The sequence below is a fragment of the Candoia aspera genome, chromosome 4 (assembly GCF_035149785.1).
Source record: "Candoia aspera isolate rCanAsp1 chromosome 4, rCanAsp1.hap2, whole genome shotgun sequence".
Taxonomy (NCBI): domain Eukaryota; kingdom Metazoa; phylum Chordata; class Lepidosauria; order Squamata; family Boidae; genus Candoia; species Candoia aspera.
Window position 1 is genome coordinate 77,154,887 of NC_086156.1, and position 22,266 is coordinate 77,177,152.

At 41.1% G+C, this 22,266-nt stretch overlaps 1 protein-coding gene across 1 annotated transcript in view; it reads left to right on the forward strand.

Annotated features, from left to right (window-relative positions):
* The window catches only part of THRA (thyroid hormone receptor alpha), a 134,001-nt gene that overhangs the window by 103,345 nt on the left and 8,390 nt on the right, over positions 1 to 22,266 (forward strand). Inside the window, exons 3-7 of the mRNA XM_063300674.1 lie at positions 3,131 to 3,192; positions 12,172 to 12,272; positions 16,954 to 17,101; positions 17,503 to 17,708; positions 20,785 to 20,931. Coding sequence (XP_063156744.1) covers positions 3,131 to 3,192; positions 12,172 to 12,272; positions 16,954 to 17,101; positions 17,503 to 17,708; positions 20,785 to 20,931 — 664 coding nt within the window. The remainder of the gene's footprint in view (positions 1 to 3,130; positions 3,193 to 12,171; positions 12,273 to 16,953; positions 17,102 to 17,502; positions 17,709 to 20,784; positions 20,932 to 22,266) is intronic.

Below are 22,266 nucleotides of genomic sequence, written 5' to 3' on the forward strand. Positions count from 1 at the left end.
AAAGCTGTCTCCATCCCATATCCAAGCTTGAACCTTAACTGAAAAGGGTCCAAATAATCTGGTCTGTCTAAGGTGTTCTGTAGCTGTACCCTGACCACAGTCTCATAACCTTGCCAAAGAATGGGAGGTTAGAGACAGGGCAGTAGTTGTCCCATACATATAGATCCAAGGAGAGTCTTTCAGGAAGGGAACACCACAAGACCAATGGCATCAACCTCTCTTGAAGAGAGGTGTTTACTACCTCCCATATCCAATCCATCATACCCACCAGATCCCTTGAGGAGCCAGGAGGCATGGATCAAGCCCACAAGTGGCCAGAGACAGCTGAGAAAGCACTATACCTATTTCCTCAGAGTCTAGACACGATGCTGCCTGTGTCACCATAACTCCCCCCATAAGAAGTCAAGCCTTTGCAGATTGGAGTGACCATCAGCGGAATGCTGTGATAACTGGTCACAGTGGGAGATCCATCTGCTGCTGCCATCCTAAACAAGGCTGCTGGCTGACAAGCCTGCCAATACTTATAAGGGAGAAATAACGCTTCACCTCACTTAACTGCTCCAGCATGGAATCAAACTTGTATCTGTATCTGTACCATTTTCCTCCTCTGGCACATTAGGAGTCTCTTCTGCTGCTTCGTCTTCTGAAGGTCTTCAGTAAACAAGGGATCCATCTGGGATTGGCCAACAGAGGGAGGCCTCTCAGGGTAGTCACATCAAGTGCCTGGGCTGCTTTTTCCAGTGGCTAATAAATTGCTCAACAAGAACTGCCCACAAGATCACATGGTGAAAAGAATATATTCTTATATATTGGATGAGCCTTGAAATCCTGTCTGTTAGTCAACCCTTCTGCATTTGAGATGGCATTCAGGCTTAATCTGTGTAGCCTTCCTCTTCTGGAAAATACTTTCCTCCCTTGCCCTCAATCCTCTTGAAATTGAAGTGGGGAGAGAGTAATGTTGGGGGCTAAGATGGTGTAATTATGAACACAGCTGGGTAGCTTCATATAGTTCAGTCTGATGTGAGAAAGTCATGTATTTACATTGCTTTGTACTCTGTCTTTCCGCAAGGAATTCAGGGCAGCTTATCCAGGGATCTGCCTTCACCGTACCTTCATATCAACCAACCGGGATAGATTGGGTCAGAAGAGAGTTACTAGCTCAGAGACAATAAGAGCATTCCCTTGGCTGAGGGCAGGCTTCAATCTGGGTCTCCCTTGTCTTTGTCTAACACCTTAACCCACTACACCATACTAATTCTTTGAATTACTAAACTCTTTAGAATGGAGTTAGAAATTACACCCCTTCCCCAATAGTATTAAGTATCACCAACTTCTTCGGCTGTCCTATTAATCGGATTTGGGAGGGGTTTCTTGCCATAAGGTGGAAAGCAGTACTACAAGAAGCTGTTGAGTAGAACATTTCCAATGGATTGTCCCTAGGATTGTTGGATAGTGGTTCATTTGGCAGATTGACTTGCTGGTCTTTGTGTTAGAAAAAAATGTGTAAGGTTTGATCATGTGAAATAATTAAAAACCGGTCTGCTGGTTGTTGCTGGATTCTTTGTATATGTTTGTTTATGTATATGTGTGCCTATATATTTTATCTATTAAAAACAGGTACATGTTGTTCAGAGAAATATTTTATATTTTAATAATGAACATTTCATTTTTCCTAAAAATATTCTATCTACATAAAAATATATCTCAGACATAGATGCACATATAAATTATATATGCAAGATCATTTTTTTCTTCAGCTGTATCCAGTTGCCTGAATTCTTTGCAAGAATTATCAGAGATTTCTAATATTTATTTAAAAGTTTTTTTTTCTCCAAGAACTTAATTTTTCAGTATGAATCTAGTTTTTCGACTAGGAAAAAATATTCTCAGATATTGCATGCTATATTCATATTACTGAAACATTCAAAGATTCACAGGGTTTCTAGCGGTTAATTTAATTTCATACTATTGGGTAAGAGACAATTTTGATAGGTTTTCCTTAATTATTCATTAGTCGGGTCAGCACTTCTAATCAGTAAATCATCTTTTTTTTTTATAGCGTTCAGGTACCATATTTATCTAAAAGGAATATAATACAGAATTTAGAATACCCCAGGCATCCCTCCCACAAAGGAAGATTAAAGAGAAAAACCCTAATCTGTTTCCATTATGTATTCCTAACAAATCTATAACAACCTTTAAAGTTAAAGTATTTGGGGAAAATCCTGATCTTCCTTTCAGATTCAAAGTATACCATCCAGGTTCTAATTTATAAATTCAGCACAGAAGCAGATTAAACATAGATACACAAAGTATTGAGAATAGTCCCAAAAGTTAGCTGAATTGGGACTCTGTTGTTTGCAATAGCAGGAATTTCCAGTGTTTCATGGATTTTTCCTCTTCCCTTTCATAAACATCTACAATTCAGCATTAATGTAACTTTATATTCTTTGTTTCTACCATATTTTTGGGGTCCAGCAATCTGTTACTTTTAGGCTGGGGGCTTCAACTGGGCCAGTTAACTTTGGACAGGTAATTAATTTCCTTAAGTCCTAACCTACACTACAAAGTTGTCACAAGGTTAAATAGAATAATCACCCTGAGCTCCTTGGGCAAGTGTAAATGCTACCATACCAGCCTCTCACTTCTTTTTAGGGCAGCCATAGATCTCAGTGCAAGAAGTATAGGCTGCATTGGGTTGGGTTAGCTTCCTTTAAGAGATTGCTGGTAATTTAATTTCCCTTTTTTTATCTCCTGCACCTAGTCCATACTGGCTTGAGGCAAGAACAATATAGCAGGACTCTATTACTTGTGCAAAGGATAGCATGGGAACCTTGGGTCAAGAGGGGGTTAGCCATGCATGTGTGTGTTAAAACATCTTCCCAACCCCTTTATCACTTCTGCTCCTCTCAGATAAATCCCCTTGTACTGCTCACACCTCCTGATTTCTTAAAGGCTGTAGGATAATGCAAATGCTACAACATGAAGAAAGAAGGTGAGCTGAGCCCTGGTGATTTGGGAAAGTTTTGAGGCAGGGAATTGCGTAGGATAAGGCTTGAGCAGGTGATCAAGAAAGATAAATTGAATGTGTAAAGTTCCAAATTTATAACAGATTCTCTCTTCTCCGAAGGTGGCCGGATGGGAAACGTAAAAGAAAAAGCAGCCAATGTTCGGTGAAAAGCAGTATGTCAGGTAAGCAGCTTTTCCAAGCGTGCAAATGCTCCTAATTTTCTGATCAGTGTGCTTATCTCTTCTGTGATACTAGAGGACAGTACATTTCCTTGTAGTCCTGCCAGCAGGACACTGAGGAAGTAACTCACTTTTTAGGATTCTTTTCTGTAAGAACGTGCCTCTTTCTTACTCAGTAGAGTACGATCCCATCCAAAGATGAGAGCACCTTGGCTGGTTGCACCTTATCATAACTCCAGCAGGGTCTGGTGGTTCTGTTTTTCCACTGTCCTAAGCAGGCATTAAAATCATGTAATTTGGTGCCCCTCAGAATACCATACACAGCTGCTAGTCACAGTTCTGTTTGGCTTTGCCGGTCACAAATTTGGACGGTCCGGCATTACCATTTGCAGATCTCCATAAAGATTTAAAGGGATAGGATCTCTGTTAGCTTTCTATCCTTATTTGTACTCCTCCACCTGAAATTTGCAAAGGGAAGTTTCAGTTATTTATTGGGAGTTTCAGCTGTGGTGCTGTAATCTTGTTTTCATTCTGCTAAGCCGCACCCCAGAACTGTTTTAATTGTAGAATCTTAAAGAGGAAATTAGGCTTTGAAGTTTGTCTTATCTGGTTCTGACTATGGTGGGCTGCTCAAAATTGGAAAATCCATCCACAGCATTTGGACACCCTGGTTTTGTCAGTCGGAATGGAGTCTCAAGTGTGAAAACCAAACTCTGTACGGCCATATCCTGTGCAGAGCAATACTATAAGTGTTTCAGACCAGGGCAGTAGTGTCAGTGAGTCAAGCCACACAGAATACTAATAGACAATATGCAAATTTGCATGCTGTCATAGGAAGATCTAACTTAGAGGAGTAGTTCCTTCTGAAATTCCCCTTAAATCATGCTGTTAATTAGACTTTGGTAGAGGAATAATTATTCTGGGTCTTCTTGAAAATGTGGTATATAATTGTATAACATAATTTTGAGACACCAGAGAACTGGAAGAATGGGAGAAATCAGAGGAGAAGAGGAAAAACTGCTTTGACATATAAAGATATTGCTAAGATACCCAAACCCAAATAACACAATATCCTCAGAACATTGGCTTGAATCTATTGAGGGTTTTTTGATGTTTTCCACCAGTCCAGAAAAGGCGGTCACAGGGCAGCCCAGGATATCGGATGTCAAATGGCAAAGCCTGCAACAGGAAGATAAACCACTAAAGAGCTGGGGGGCGGGATTCCAGAGGTGAGGCCAGAGTGGGTCATGGGGCAAGAAAGCATCATGTGTGGACTGGTGAATGTAAAAGAATGCCAGACCAGGTCTTTCCTCTTCATGTGCTTTTTCCTGTCCCTGTTTAGCCAGTCTCTTCCTCTGCCTCCCAAGACCCAGCCACAATCAAAACTTTTTCATTCACCCTCTCATTAAAATCTGCTTTTCAGAACTTTAATTTTAGTTCCTGAGTTTTCGTTTTTGTTTTTTTACTGATGCAGCAGCATGGTAATAATTTTACAACCATGAGGTATACACCCTTGATCTTGTGAGAGAGATGGACAGGATCCAGATTTTAGCAACTATGGTCCACTTTAGCTTTTGAGCTAAGCCACCCACCTGCAATATTTATGGATTGTGATTTTAAAAAAAAGATGTTAAACAAAGAATATAAACCATGAAAGATAAAATACGTATCAACAGAATAAAAGAGTAAAGTACCATTAATAAGATGCAGATAAGTAAATATGGGATCTAAAATGTCACAGAGATTATAGTTTTTCAATTATCTATGAAATTATGAAATATATCTCTTTTTAAAGGAAAAAATTAAAAATAATTATTTAACTAAGTTAAACTGGCTAACAAGGCATAAATCACTAAGTAAAATTGTAGACTGTGATATATTAGATAAACACTAGAAATCTAATTCCTAATGAAATCAAAAGATAGAAAACCCAAGTCTGGGGTGTGGTACTAATCCATGTATTAAGTTGCAGTCCAGGAATGGTTGCCAGTTAGACTGGAATTCTGCATCAGATTTACTTTTTAGATACCAAGTTATTCTGGACATTGATGCATACATACATATTTACTCCCATTTTTATAGATCTGAAGAGATGTGTAGATATGATGTATGTAGTAGAAATAACATTTTTCATTCTTTTCTCATAACTGAAAAACCAGTAGATAGGACTAAATTTCATATTCGTAGACGTTGCTATTTTGATAGATCGTGTTAAAGGAAACTCGTTTGATAGCACCTCTGTTGCCTTTTACCTGGCATTGCTTTAACTCAGTGGTCACCACATGGAAAGATGCTACTGCACATACAGTTGAAGACTGATCTGTATAAAAAGAAACATACCACAAGGCTGGCAAAATAGAGAGAAAGAGGCAGAGAGACCCTGTATCTGCACTAAAAACGTTATTGTTTTTCTATCGTTTCCCCCAAGAATCTGGCCAGTTGTAGTTAGTTTCCTCTTTAGAAAACTCTTCCCAGAATTCTCTGCAGAGAATGACTATTGGGTTTAAGTTTATAATGTGCCCGCCAGGGGACAGTACAGCAGAAAGGAAGCAGATCTGACTTCTTTCATCTGTGAAGAGACTTAGGGTTACTGCGAGGCTGGCTATAGCCTTACCTCCCAAGGAAAACGTCACGGCAAGGCCAAGACCAACTTGACTTCATTCCTCAGCCAGAGAACAAGTAACTACTGTCTTGCTCTGTTTTTAGTTCTTTCCTCGTTCCTTTTGTATTATGTTCATTAGCTTACAACACTGCAGGCAGACTGTATTGTCTTTTAATATATCTACAACACATAGAAAATTTGTGAACTTGGAAAATTTGTGATTAGAAAATAAATTATAATACGTAACACCATTACTTCTATGGGTATTTTATGGCAGTTTCCTCCTGTTGGTCTCCAGCTCTCATAATCTCTCAACAGCATGGCTGGAGGCTCTGTCTGGGGGAAGATGTGTGGAATTTATAGTCACACCCATCAGGTTGTGGCTGTCTTAGAGACTGTGCATGTCCTTATTGATTTACAGGTAGTCCTCATTTAGCGACTGCCTTGTTTAGCAACCTTTCACAGTTACAACAGTGATAAAAAAGTAACTTTGCGACCAATCCTCACATTTATGACCTTCACAGCTCTGTAAAGCAAAGGAAAAGTGAAGTAAGATCATAAGCACAGTCACAGTTCACTGAGCGACTGCTTCGTTTAACAGCTGAGCTGCCAGTCCCAATTGTGGTAGCTAAACGAGAACTATCTGTATTTATTTGAGATGCAAGACCAAAATCATGTCCTTTGAAGCCTGCTATAATTTGCCAGATTAAAAGATAGTATCTTTTATCTGTGTTCCAAAACATGTATGGTGTGATGTACAAATTTTCTTGAGATGTGCCTGTATGACTACAACATATGGCATTTTTCTTGACCTGATTTCAGTTTTTAATAATCTTCAAATCTTACGTAGCGGGGGTCCCCAACCCCTGGGCCACGGACCAGTACCAGTCTGTGGCCTGTTAGGAACCGGGCCACACAGCAGGAGGTGAGCGGTGGGCGAGTGAGCAAATTTACAGCCTGAGTATTTACAGCTGCTCCCCATCGCTTGCATTACCGCCTGAGCTCTGCCTCCTGTCAGAGAAAGCAAGCCCATTGGCTGCTATCTCCAAATGGCATGAAGAAAAAAGAATAAAAGGTCAAGAAAAAGAGGAAGCGCTTGAATCATCCCGAAACCATCCCCCACCCCCCAGTCCATGGAAAAATTGTCTTCCACAAAACTAGTCCCTGGTGCCAAAAAGGTTGGAAACCACTGATATGTAATATAAATGGAGTAAAGTGGGATATTAATCTCTGGTGTGACCCCAACTCTTCACAATACATAGAAGATAGGCAGTGTTCTTTAAAGTCAAATCATGGTTCACTTCTCAGTTTTACCCTTCCTTCCATGCTTCAGGAAGAGCCATCTTTCTTTGCTTTCGTTGTCTTTTTTTGGGGTGGGGTGGGGAGGATAAAATGACAGATGCAATTTTATTTATGTGCATCAATCATAGCATGTAAAGAATTCAGTAACTAAATAAATATTTTTTCAGCCTAGTAAAATGAAATAAGAGAATGCTAAGCATGTAGAATGGACTGCGTTGCTTCAGGAGCAGGTCAAAGAGTCATACTTTCACATGTTTAAACCAAATAGAAGGTATAACAAAGGAGCTACACTAGAACCATTCTGCCTAATGTGCCAGGTTTCTATCTGCAGGCATTTTTGCAAACCCTAAAACTTAGTCAACTGTGGGCCAAGTTCTGCCCAGTCAGTCCTTCAAATAAAAGGGATGGAGTTGTGGAGTGGCTGACAGTGCAAGGCAAAATTTGCCGCTAAAGCCAGGTAACAACAAAACTCCAAGCACAGCTATTGGCTGCCGTGCCCAAGCTACACCCTCTGACTGTCCTGTGGATAAGGTGTAATTGAGGTACTGGAAGTTTACCAATCCTGTGCCAGCACAAGGGTTATAGGAGACTAAAGAGGACAAGAGGAGGTGGGTAGGAACTTTGTATTCTTCCCAGCTGCCACTTGGGATCCAGTTAATCTGACTGTGAGAGGTATGGCTGTGTTAGTGGCTGATGAAGTTTAGGGTTGCTGCATTCCTACTTTAAATAAATGAAACTACAAAACTGCTCTCTGGGATGAGTGGATTTTTTTTTACATTTATGGGCGTATGCCAATCATTATTTTCCAGAATCAATATTTCCCATTTGGGCTGTACCAGGTTGAAAATTTACAAAACCTTCTTGTTAGAAGTGCCTGGAGCAAAACAAGGTCCTTCCAACTTGCCCCAACTCCTCTGGAAAGGCTACGCCTATTTTCTGTATTTGGGAATCGTTCATTCAAGATCTTTTAAAAATTACAACTAGTACCATTGTATCCTAAATATGTTATGCGTTGTTGGAATAGGAAAGGTGCAAGAGGCAAAATTTGAGACAGTCATTAGAAGTAATGATAAAACCACTTTTCACTTCCATTTCTCTCCCCAAAAATAAATGAGTGGAAGAATGAATGCAATGTTAACATGCATAGAAGTGTGGTAGAAGCCCCAATGACACGTCATCATTGCAGAAATGGCACATACCATCCAATTAGAATTGGCTGTGCATAATTTGTATCATTTGCATGATGACATTATGATGTTCATAACATCACTTATGCCACTTGTGCCCAGCAGTCAGTCTTGCTGGGGTGAGGAGTTTTTGGATGTAATGTGCTGAATTACATGTATCCAATTAATTTAATGCAGCTAGTGAATGCTCAGCAGAATTACATATGACTAAGCTCCTTTTAAAATACTGAAAATGACACCATTCGATCAGAAGATGTGGTAGATCTTTCTTTTGCAGGATGTTCCAGCATCCGCCTGTTTCTGCAACGTGCATAGGTATATTTGATGGCATGAAGATATGCACCAAAAACTTGTCCCCAGTTGTACTTGCAAACTTCCCTGTGATCAGAAGCCATAAGGCAGAATTGCTGATTGTGGGGAAGCTTATAAGCAAGTTCAGCTGAACATAAAATGTTTTTAGAGCTACTTAGGATAACAAGGAAAAAGCTTGCACCTGCAGCTTTGTAGCCATTTCTCTTGTAACACTTATATGCACAATCTGCATAGGATTCTATATATCTGGGTTCAGCCCTCATTCTTGTCAATGAATACCAATTCAGTCCTGTGCTTCAGGCAAGTTGTCCCACTGTTTGTTTATTCTCAAGTATTAAAGCATATTCCACAAGTCACTTTTCACTTAATGAAAAAAAAAGACTTGCCAAAATGTTTCTTTAAAGTTGGAAAACAACCTGCTCCGGATTTTCTGTTTGGAGAAACTGGGGAGAAGAGGTTACATTAGTGATATCGTAGCTTCCAGTCCGTCAGCCACTGCAAATGGTGCTGCTGTTTGCCTTGCAAGGGAGATCTTTTGTCAGGTAGGCATCTTGCAAGCCACCATTTATAGACATAAGATCAGTGTATTTTCCCGTGTAGGTAGCCCTTTAAAAAATGTATTACAAGTGATGCTCAATCTAACTGGGAAGATGTCCATAAGATTTTATTGCTTTTATACATTCCAGATGATTCAGAATGTCCTCTGGGGGCCAGAACGGAAAATGGAATCTCTTCTTCTCCTGGAGGTTATTTGTCCTATTACCAATGTGATATGTCACCAGATAAGCTCTAGGAAAAGAGTGCCAGAACCATTCTTTAGAACTGTAGGTCCATAGCAGAGCACAGTTTGCACACAAAAGGCTCCATTTATTTATTTATCGGATTTCTCTGCTGCCCATCTCTTCCCAACACTCTGGGCAGCTCCATACTCTGTCTCTGGCATACCCACACTGGGATTCTGATTAAACCCTAGCAAGCATTTTTGGTCAATACAGAGAATGCAAACAAGTAGTATCACCACATGCTGGCTGGGGAATTCTGGGAGCTGAAGTCCACACAACTTAAAGTTGCCAAGTTTGAAAAACACTGATCTAAGCACTTCCATTTGGAAGTTATTTACTAGATTATCTATTCTTTGTCATTGGGAAATTATAATTATGCAAGATGAAAAAGGATGCTTTTCATTAATAATGAAATAATAAATATATTTGCCAAGATTTAATGCTATATTCCACTACAATGAAGTATCTTTAAAATGGCCATTTTGGAAATCAGTTAAATATATTTTATTACACTTAAAATTGATTCAGTGTATTATTTCTACAATTTTGTTAATGCATTTTTTTTTAAAAAATTGCTGTTTGTTATCAGCCCCCCCGCCCAATACGCACAATTTTCAGTATTTGATTCAAGTAGATTTTTTGTCTACGTGGGTCTGTGTATCCATGTATAGGAAAAAATACATACAAACTGCCAAGTATTTTTTCTAGGAATATGTTCATTGGGCTTGTTTAATTGCAGCAGTTCCATTGTGAAAAATGGAATGTTTGTGTGACATCTACATGTGCTTTATAGGTGGGGGTTAGTTGGGGAGTATGCCTTTTATACACTAAGGGATGCTCCAATATGGAAAATGTAATGTGAGAATCAGCTCTCAGCCATTTCTAGGAACCAAAGAAGCTGCACAGTTCATGAAGCAGTAAACATGTAATAGATATTAATAGCATGCTCATTCCAGAAGAGCATGCAGTTTCCTTTCAACAAAGATGGACGTAATCAGATTTCAGTTGCGCACACAGACACCCATGTTTCAAGACATGCGTGTGTCCTTGAACCTTTTTATATATGCTGGGTAAAGCATGGAGCTGTATTAAGAAAACCGTCCTGATCTGAGCAGCTGTCTGCTCCTTCCTTAACTCTTCCTCTCTTTAATTTTAGAGAAGGGGCCTGAAGGGAAATAGCACACAGAACAGGGGGAGAGAATGTAGCTGATGGTGGAGGCAGAAAGGAAGCAGGCAGAGAAAGACAGGAGAGCAGATCCAACATGGAGGGAAGCCAAGAGGGCTGGAAAGAGAACCATAAAGTGCGGTGGTGGGAAGCCATTGCCTGAGGAAAGGGGGAGCGCTGAGCATTGCCTGCAACCCGAGATGTTTTATCGCCTGCAGGACAGCCCACACAGTGTACCTTGGCACGTCCTTAGGGCCAAATCCTGCTGCTGCGCTTTTCCATCTGAAAAGTACCAAAGGCCTGAAAGAGCAAGTGGCAGAGAAGTGCCTGGCTGAGCCCACAGCTGAGTGGGGAGAGGCGAAGCCAAGTCAGCCGAAGCCAAGAGAGGTTGTGTGCTGTTGGTAGGAAGAGTATGTGTAGAGATTATAGGGCAAGCAGGCCAAAAAGGCAGTTTGGATGGTGAAAAAGTCACTTACTATTGAGCTGTTTCTCGGGCAATGCAAAGTGAGAGGCAAGCTTCTACGGCTGTGAGGCAGCCACCCGTCTTCCTGTCAGAAGAGAGAGGTGTGACTTCCCTGCCCAACCCCTTATTACAGCCACAAGGAAAGCGATTTCCCTCCTTCATGGTGGGTTTCCGTAGTTCATGTGCTGCCATCCTGGGCAGGTGGGACACTGTAAAGTCAGGGAGGCAGTGAGTGGGGAATGAAAGAGCACAGCTGGGAGAGGACATTGTTATTTCATATTGATGGGAAGAATAGTCAAGGTTATAGGAACTGGGGGGTGGGAATAATCGGCAAGGGTGGCAGTGCCTACTGCTTTCTTCTCCTTGCCTAGAGATAAGGGCCCTTTATGGACATACATGGTGGTGCTGTCAGTATTTCAGAAAGTATTTCAGAAAGTATTTCAGGAAGCTTTGGGAAAGGTTGGGAGCAAGCTAGCCAGGCCTTGCCAGTGCCTCCTGTCACCCAGCCAGAAAGTAGGGAATCAAGAAGGACCTCCACAGCTGTGTAGCTTCTACTCCAAGTGCCTTTACACTGAGGGAAGATGGCCATAGAGTTCTCAGCCTCCAGCTTCTGCCTGTTGTCAACAAAGCAGAGTAGAGTTTGCATCCTGACATTCTTCTAAGACACTGCAGAGTAGCAAAGGTGGTTGCTCAACCATCTTGAGAGAGCTGGTATTACGTTGAGCTTTAAGTGATTTTGTTGTGCTCATTTTGTAAAACGCAAACACAGAGAAGCTGAACTGACTTGTAAAATGGTGTCTAAATTTCACTGTTAAAGAAATACAACGGGAATGAACTGTAAACATTATGTTCAAAGGATACTGGTAAGTAGCCACATTGGAGTAGCTCTTGCTATCTTGCTCTGTTTCTCAACCTTGGCAACGTTAAGATGTGTGGAGGAAAAGATGTGTGGACTTCAACTCCCAGGATTCCCCAGCCAGCCTTGCTAGCTAGGGAATCCTGGGAGTTGAAGTCCATACATCTTAAAGTTGCCAAGGTTGAGAAATACTGTTCTATGGAGTGAGAGTGGTGGGCAAGAATGCTTGTTAGTCTACTTCAGTAGATCTTAACCTCTTGCAGCTGCTGTTTCCTCTTTCCAGCTTTGATCTCTTGGCTGTTTTCTCCTACAGGGTACATCCCTAGCTATTTGGACAAAGATGAGCAGTGTGTTGTATGTGGAGACAAAGCCACAGGGTACCACTACCGCTGTATTACCTGTGAAGGCTGCAAGGTAAAAAATGCTTGAAAAGGTGTGTCTCAACCAAGGGCCTTTCCACACTTGTACCTCATCACTGCAGCAATATGACTCAGCAACCTTTTTTCCCCCTATATCCTTACAACATTACTTTCACCTGATCCTCAAGTCATAGCTGAGGCAGCTTAAAGTCATCCTCAGCTATTCCAATGTTACAGTAGTGTTTTGCCTTTTAAGCAATCAGTAGGCTGTTACAGTTTTACCATGGGTGCAATTTGACAAATTCAGTGACCATTCAGTTGGTGCTGCAGTCAAGTGACCCTCTAGGGGTTGGGAACTTTTGGCCCTTTGGGCTGCAGGCATGCCTCTTATTCTCCAGTCCTCCAAGGTCACTCTGCTCCAGGCAGCATGAGTGTCCTGTTCTTTCAAACCAAGCTGTCCTCCTGTATTCCTCAGGTCTTCAAGCTAATTCCCGGCTCAGAAACCTGGATCAGCCTGAACAGCAGTTGACCAGCAGGAGGGGACCTACATGGTGAAGCAGAAGAGAGGTTCCCTCTTTGCTGTTTCATTATGCAATTCTCACTGTGCCTGCCAGTTGTTTGGGCTGTGTGTTTGCATACAGGTTTAGCGCTCTTCTGGAATATTGCTAGACTTGTATTCAAATGGAGCTCAGCTCTTAGTGAATATCAGACTGACTTTGAACTCCCTTGCACAAAACCCAAGCAAGTTTTGACAGATGGCTAAATCCATCAGTCTACCCATCTGTAAAACTCGTTTCTTCCCTGATCAGCTTCATCTACATTAAGGAGAGTGATTTGGTAGGAGAGGAAGGAAACAAAGCCTGGGAAATCAATTAATCCTTGTCCTCAAAGTGTCTATATACTGTAAATTTGCTAACAACATGGCAGGATAGGTTGTCAGTAGTAAATTTTATGCCAGTATAATTTTCTGCTAGCTCAAGAACAGGTATATAACACTTCAATGTGGCTTTGAGAAAGTCCTCCACTCTAGCTACCTTAGATTAACTCGCTCCAGAAAAATTCATTATGTGCATGGTTCTGCTGCAGTCAGGATGATGCTAGATAATCCCAAACATCTAAAGTGGCATCACACTGCTTCTTCTGTGGGAAGTAATGGGGGTATTTGACCACTTGGTGATAGGAAATCGAGATGGCAAGCAGGTGTAGCATACATGGAACAAGTGAGGAGAATTCATAAAAACTTTTGAGCCAGCATTCATTGTCAAGTGTGGAAGAGTGAAAAAAGGCTAGGCTGGAAGAAGAATGGAAAAATGAAGGAGATTGTACAGTACCTCAAGAAGCTACAAAACCATCTGGAATGGGTGAAGCCAGGTTTGGGTGGAAATAAAAGTTAGATGCATTATTATTTTCATGGTCTTCAATTACATTTCTTAATTAATTCTCTGCTATGCCTGATCTTTGTCTTATCTGCCAGCCTTTCTTAATACCACTATCAGTATCCCAAATCTGCAAATGTGACTACTTATTTATCAGATTTGTAGGATACATGTAGGGTTATCTGTGTTAAGGCTCAGAGATACTAACTTGTGAAAGCTCCATAATGAGTTTTGTAGCTGAGAAGGTACATATTTGAATTTGTATCTTCCTGGTCCAAGTCTACTGCTCTGGCTACCACACCTCAATTAAGATTATGTATAATTAGCATTATTAGAATTATGCAGAACACCAACATATTTAAATGTCATGTCGAGGAGAGTTTATCTGCAATCAGTATTAAATGCCCAAAGCAAGAGGAAAGGAAGAAGATATGGATTGACTAGTTAGTGATGATAGGAAACGGTAAAGAAACTGGGAAGGTGTGGCTGAGGAAAGGTTGTACTAGATTGTAAAATGAACAAAGGGATTCCTGCAGGTAAAATAAACAGGTTTTTTTTTCCCCCCAAAGACGGAATTGGAGAATTAACTCAATAGGAGACTAGGGTCCCTTTCAGGTCAACGTTGGGGCCGGCAACAGAAAATACAAGGGCACTCTACCCCCGTGCATAATGTAGGGGAATCACTCCTCAGAAATTTTGCTACCATTAGCATCTTTGAGGTAATTGGGAACTGTGCCTGAAGATCACCGTGCTTTGTACAGGAGGCTACTGCAGATCTGCCTCTCACTTGGGGGCTGCAATATGTCATCTGTGGTAGCCCCTTGAAAGCCATCTCTTGAGATGGCCACCTCTTCCCCCTCTTCTCTGGGAGGGCTGTTTCTGGGCTCAGTAGCAATATTCCTTGGAATTCAGATCTTTGTATTTCTGGGCATGGCATGTGGGTTTTCTGAGCATTTTTTATTGACTTGTTTTTTAACAATGTTGCTACTTCAACATTGAGTAATTAGAAATGTATTAAACACATGCTTGTTTGCTTGCCTGTAAATTCAGCAGAGGTTTTCTTAATGTAATGTGCAGTGGATGTACAATAAGAGGAATGAAATCTTCACTGTTTCCCACCTTTCTCACTCTGCTTGGCCTCATACTGTTATTTTCCCCCAACCTAACTCCCTATTGGATCTGGAGCAGCCTTTCTCAACCTTTGACCCTGGAGGAACCCTTGAAGTATTTTTCAGGCCTCAGGGAACCCTTGCACATTCAGGCCCAAATATAGGCCAGAAGTTACAAAATGATTATATTAGTTTCATGGGTAGGCCTGTATATATGCAGTAACAGTGTTCTTAAACTAAAAATAAACAATGAAGCTTCCCTCTTTAATGTGAAGTTGCCCAAATATGAATTTTTTTTCAATAAATCGTGATCTCCCACAGAACACCTGGTGACCTCTTGCGGAACCCTAGGGTTCCATGGAACTCTGGTTGAGAAACCCTGATCTGGACTATGGGGAAAAAGCACAGTTCAAAGGACCCAAGCCCAGTGCAGCAGGAAGAAGAAAGTTTTTTCCCTTGTAATGCTCAATTTGGGGGAGATGGGCGGTGAATAAATTTATAAATAAATAAAAAATAAAATTTGATAAATCCGTATTTTATATACAGAGGGGCAAGATAATGTTCAGTAAGCACACGAACAATTGGTTGCATCCCTGAAATGCAGAATTTTTCTACTGTGGGCTTAATTTAAGAGTTTCTTACAAATTCTTCTAGTACTTCAGTTTGCTATAAGGTTGTGTTTACTTTTCCTTGAATGGGTAGGGGGAAGAAATGAGTAGGCATTTAAAGACTCTGGATGGAGATTGAATAAAGAGCCATCACAAAACCTGATTTCAGTGCCAAGTTTAAAATGGAAATGTAAAGTTTGTAATAAACATAAATATATCTTGGAATGCATGCAGAGTGCATTCCCCTCTCTAGTTATTACCCCTTTCTCCCTCCCCCCCCCTTTTTTTTTGGCTTCAAGAGCCTTCCTAAAAGTTGATCCAAGCTGCCTTTCCCTTTCCCCCCTTTATTTATACATTACCAAAATGGTATGAGAGCTGTTTCTATGTGGTCTGACAAGATGTTACTTTGGTAGTTAGAACCTTCTAGATTGGGCAGATGCTCCCGTTTTGCAGCAACTTCTGTGATGAATGAATGAATGAAGTTAGTAGATGTATAGGCCTCCCATCTCATATACATGATTCTGGACAGCTCATAGTTAAAACAATTGAATTCAGTTTTCTTGCACATAAAAGGCAAGAAAGTGTAGTGCACTTGTATCCTGCTCTGTAATGCTGTTTCACAAATAGGTTGTGCGTGACATAAGGCTAAATGGCATTACCATCATTTTCTTTTTGAGTATTTAAAACGAACAAACCAAAGGTAAAAGGAAACACAGACGTAAATAGAAAACAAAGAAATTGCAGGCAGACACAGCTAAAGTTTTAGTGCCTTGGGGAGAAAATTCAAGTGCCATCATAAATCACTCAGTTGTGGCAAAATGCCAGCCAGCTCTGGGTTGAACTATGGAATTAGGTCCTGGGCTTTAAAAGTTTAAAAGCTAATAGTAGGCTTAAGAAACATGTAAAGGTTGGTAGTGGGGGAGAGAAAGAGCCAGTTTGGTCTAGTGGTTTAGGCAACGGGCTAGAAACCAGGAGGCTGTGAGTTCTACTCCCGCCTTAGGCATGAAAGCTGGCTGGGTGTCCTTGGGCCAGTCACACACACACAGCTCAACTCACCTCACAGGGTGGTGGTTGTGGGGAAAATAGGAGGAGGAAGGAGTATTTGGTATGTTTGCTGCCTTGAGTTATTTATAAGAATAATAAAGGTGGGATAGAAAAATAAACAAACTAGCTGACAGGTACAATCCTTTGGAAAGTTTATTTCAAGGGGTTCAGTGAACTCTATAGGATCCAGTAGAAGGAGAATAGTTTCCTGGTAAACTGGGTCCTGTATCCACTCCTTAGAAGCCATGGAACCAGAATATCACAAGGTGACTGTATCTTGGGTTAGAACCATAGAAACATACAAAACTTGAAATCCATTAATTAAGACTGGCAGCAACCACTGTTCCAAACACCAAAACGATGTCTTTCTACCCCACTCATCTCTATGATCACGTGCCTGTCACTGATAGTTACAGAAGCAAAAAGTTCAGTTTAGTTGGAAAGGTCAATAGCGCTACAGCAGGACGTTATCTTCTTCGGTAGAATACAGAAGCTCATGGGTTGGGATGTTGGTGAGTGGATTATGGTTTGAGAATGGAAGGATACATGCTCTGCTTTCTCAGGGTTGCCTGGGTATGATTGCATTCTCTGTTCTACAGGGCTTTTTCCGACGGACCATTCAGAAAAATCTGCACCCAACGTACTCCTGCAAATATGATGGCTCCTGTGTCATTGATAAGATCACCCGCAACCAGTGTCAGCTTTGCCGATTCAAGAAGTGCATTGCTGTTGGCATGGCCATGGACTGTAAGGGCATTGCGCCCACTTTGGAGAACCGGGGGGTTGGGGAGATGGGGATGGGAGTGGCTACAGGTTATTACTAGGGAGCAGAGGAGAAGAAATGTGCCCAAGAATGGACACGCTTTGGAGGATCAAAATTGGGAGAATCATTGTTTAATGTGTAAAATTGCACAGGGATCATCTTTGAATCCCTACATTTTGAGCCCTTGGGGTAGCATGAGAGCTCTGCACCTCAAAGTAACTTTCCTAGTATTCCATAGGGTGTCAAGTAAGCCAGCCTATCAGATTGCTATTCATAATTCCCTTTGGCACCTTGGAGTAGGCCAAATTGGTTGCAGAATTCTGATTGGCTCTATGTGAGGGGCTCCCCTCCTCTCATACCTCTTCATTCTTCACCACCCCCCTAGTGGTGCTGGATGACTCCAAAAGAGTAGCCAAGCGGAAGCTGATTGAAGAGAACCGGGAGAGACGGCGCAAGGAGGAAATGATGAAATCACTTCAGCACCGGCCAGAGCCAACAGCAGAAGAATGGGAGCTGATACGCATTGCTACAGATGCACACTGCAGTACCAATGCCCAAGGCAGCCATTGGAAACAGAAGCGGAAATTCCTGGTAAATTGTACTGGCAAATAGAGTAGACAGTTCTATTTGTCAGGATTGACACAATGCATAAGTAAGTAAGTAAAGTTTATTGTTGTAACCACAGATTTTATTATTTTACAATTTTACAATTTTACAATTTCATCATTTTATTGTTATTATATTTCATTGTATTTTATTGCATTCTTATGTTATGACCTATGGTTGCAACAATAAACTTTACTTACATACTTCTTTTTATTCTTTATTTTCAATTACACATAGTCCTCGCTTAACGGCCATTCATTTAGCAACTGTTCAAAGTTACAACGACGCTGGGAAAAGTGACTTGGTACCGGTCCTTGCACTTACGACTGTCACAACGTCCCTGCAATGACATGATTGCAATTCATGCATTTATGCTGGTCACAGGGTCCCACAGTCATGTGATTGCCATTTGCATCCTTCCCAGCCAGCTTCCAACAAGCAAAGTCAATGGAAAGCTGGCAGGAGGTCGCAAGTTGCAGTCACATGGTATCTCACTTAACGACCGCAACCGGGACTGCTGGAACTGCTGTTGCTAAGTGGAACAGTCGCGTGATGTTTTGCTTAACAACCATTTTGCTTAATGATCACTTTGCTTAGCAACAGAGTTGCCAGTCCCAATTAGAGTCATAATCAAGGACTACCTGTAATATTTTCTAGACCTATTACTGTTTTCAAGGGTCCATATCTTCCTATACATTTCTTTTCCACAGTTCTTTCCTCCCAATCTGCCAGATTAAATGTAAATCAGGCAGAATAAGTGAACATATGCATAATTTACTCTGCTTCAAGTTTTGGTTACTTGAATATATGCATGCCAAGTTGACACACTTCTCTATTTTGTACTGCTGTTGGACTTAACAGTTTGCACCACTAATTTGCTAAGCCGGTGCTTCTCAACCTTGGCAACTTTAAGATGCTGGCTGGGGAATCCTGGGAGTTGAAGTCCGCACACCTTAGAGTTGCCAAGGTTGGGAAATGCTGTGCTAAGCATCGCAGAGAATTGAGCATTCATTGCTGGAGTTTACATTGTTTTTCTTTGTATTTTCTTCCTTAACCATTGGATAAAGCAGCAGACCAAAATTAACACAAATGTATAGTTAGGGTTTGTGTTGTTAGAATTTGGCATCTGGCCAAAGAATAGTCATATTCTGCTTGGCTAATTAAGACACTAGGTAAGTACACATTTTCAGCTGTTTGCTAGCTGTTCTGCAACTCTCAGTTTGTAAGTGAAAGTAAGAAAGCTACTATGGATTAGGCAAAACCAGAGCTGAATCCACTTTGTACCGTTAAAAAAATACCGTTTTGCACCAAAAAAATCCTAAATTCTGTGCTAAAATCACATTGTGTGCCATCATAATCAGAATAGCCACATAGTCATAAAATGTTATAGATCTATTGCAAATTGTGAGCATTTTTTAAAAGCTGAAGCATTTAGCTGAGCGTTCTCTCTCTCACAGTATGAAAGGAGGTTTCTCATTCCATCCATTTGAATTTGAATTTGACCCTTAATTGCCAATACATTTGAATTGAACTGGAGATATAGAGTGTAATTTTTAAAAATCTCTTTTTCGTTCATGCTCATACATAAAGCATCTGGCTAATTTATAAGCTTATTTTATTTCAGTAGAGGTGATACAAGCATAAACATATCAAGCCCTTGAAAAGCAAACAATATTTTACGCATTTAACATTAGTTGCACTCTTACTTGTAAAAATGTACAAATCTCTTCCCAGGCTACTAATGTGGGAAAATTGTAATCCATCTTGAATGGTAACAATTATAGTAAACTCAGAGTCAGCATAAACTTGATAAATCCAAGAACTCAACCATATTTAGTTAAGATTTCTCTCACTGCCATAGTTTAGCTCATTGTTTCTCAACCTTGGCGACTTTAAAATGTGTGGATTTCAACTCCCAGAATCCCCCAGCCAACATGGCTGGCTGGGGAATTCTGGGAGTTGAATCCACACATCTGAAAGGCTGGGAAACGCTGGTTTAGCAGATTATTCAAGGCTGCAGAGGTCCCTTTGAAGGGTTAATTTGCTGGAGCAAATGGACACAGCTGTGACCTCTCAGCTCTGACCAAGGACAGAGGAGTGGAAACCCCTCAATGCAACCCCTCTCTCCTCCCCCATTTCTGAGCAGAGCAGGAATTGCTGGCTTGGGGCGCCCTCTGCTGGCCATAGTCAGTTAATGTCAGGGCAGGGCAGGACATGGAGGTCATGGAAAGTGAGGTTTGGGGGTGGGGAGAGGAAATAGGCCAGCAGACTGAGGGGATCATGGGTAAGCATTGCTTGGTTCTGTTTCCCCTCCCCCCAGCCTTAAAACACAGGGCAGAGTTCCTCACTGAACATAGGTAGTGGCCCTGAAATTCGGTCCAGAAATGGACTAAAAAGCATTACTGTCCAGTTCTGATGATGAAACTAAACAGGTCCTGCTCTTGAACTGTCTGCATATAAGAAAGAAATTTAAACCCAGAGGGTTGGGGAGTTCTGTGCTTTACTTAGCACATGGTTTCAGCACTCTCATCCCAAACACTCCAAATGACTAGAAAGTGAAGTGTGGAAAACTTCCCACATTTTCAAGAAGGTTATTCTTTAAATTGCTGTGCTGCTCTTTCAAAAGCCCTCAGGAACCAGAACAGCTGAAGGCTGGTTGCTTGTCATTCTCAGACTAGTGCATTTGAATAGGACTATGCACCCTGATCTTCCAGCCTTGAGGGACCGAAACTTGTACTTTCAGCACCATTACTATTGACATTTGCAGAGTGTGATAGCAGAGTGATATCTTTTAAAACTGCCCTTTTAAATTGCTAGTAATGGTTTTAAAGATTTCATATTTTAATAAAGTGATATTATTTTGATGCTATTTGTAGAAAGGCTAAGCATAACTAATACAAAGAGATTGCCTTGTAAAGAAGTTGAGGAAGAAGGAAAAGATACTGACAGATAAAAGTTATATTTCCAATTTTGTGGCTGGATGATTAATTTCCTGTTATATGGGGTATCCTGAGTTAGTTCTCTGCAGAGCCTTAATTCTGCCTCTTCTTCCCACTAATAGCCTGAAGATATTGGTCAATCACCAATGGCCTCCATGCCTGATGGGGACAAAGTAGACTTGGAGGCATTCAGTGAGTTTACGAAGATCATCACCCCGGCCATCACCCGTGTGGTGGATTTTGCCAAAAAACTGCCCATGTTTTCAGAGGTAAGCAATGTATGGTGAGCAGTGGGAGGGAGGAGGAATTTGGTCAATTGGTTGTGAAGCTTTGAACTTCCAGAGAATTTGTCCTTACATTCATCTTTTCTTACTATTGGAACCATTTTGGCTGGTTGTCAGAAGGACATAGGAATACAGGACATCCTCACATCATCAGTATTTCCACATGCCATTTCTCCTCTCATCAAATCCTGATCCGAAGGATTTTGGTCTTGGTGGGCTTGTCCCATCAGCCCTACTTTGGTCATATTCCTAGCTTCAGCTCTTTACATACACAGGAGATGATAGGAAGTTATGAAGATAAGTTTCAGTAGTTATCAGTTTGTCCTCTGTCTGCAGGGTTAAAGGGTGGACTAAACTGAAGGAGAAAGAGCTTTCATAAATGTTTTTATCACAGTGTCAAAAGATGCCCCTCGTTTTCCATGATCTTTCGTGGATCACCACAAAAAGAATAGTTCTTACTTGCATTGCTCCCAAATGGACTTTGTTTAGTTTTGTTAAACTGAACTTTGCTAAGTTAAACTTAACTTCGTGATTAGTTACAATCACCTTGTGACCAGCCAAGGATATTCTCCTGCTATAGTAGATTTGCTTTCAGTGATACAACATATAGGCAAGTTAACCGGGCATATCATGATGTCACAATCAATCTGTGATTCCTGTTTGACTGGAATCATTTTGTAAGGGAGAAATCCTTAACTAAAGGAAAAAAATGACGCTAAAGCAAGAGATTGTGCAAACAAGAACTACAGGAAGGCATGTAAAGTGTTGAAAGTAGAGAGATATTTGAGGAAACATTTGGGAAGGGGGGTAAGCCCTATGTTGATTCCCAAAGTGGATAAATGATTATGATGGTGATAATGATGATTCCAATTCCTCTATACCACCATATTCTAATATAATGGAATATCCCAGCAGTTTACAGCAAAAGAATAATACACAGAACAATAAGTAAAATAGATGACACAAGTTAAATAACACCCATAGGCACCCAGTCCCAGTGGCAGCCATTACAACTGAAAGGCTTTCTGGAATGATACCATTTTTACCATAGCTAAGTGCCGTCAAGGGGGTGTTGGAGATAGGCCATAAACCTGAGAGTGGGGGAGGGAGTAGGCTGTTCTAAAGCAGTAGAGCTGTGGCAGAGAATCACTGCCAACAGGCTCCTCCCAACCTTCTACCTGAAGGAGATGGCCCTGAAGGCATCTGGAAGCCAAGCTGTCAACGGCTTTATAATTTAAAATCAACACTTTGAATTGTACCTGGAAACTCACTGGCAGCCAAGGCCATGCCACAAAATCACTGGTATAGCCTACGCTCACC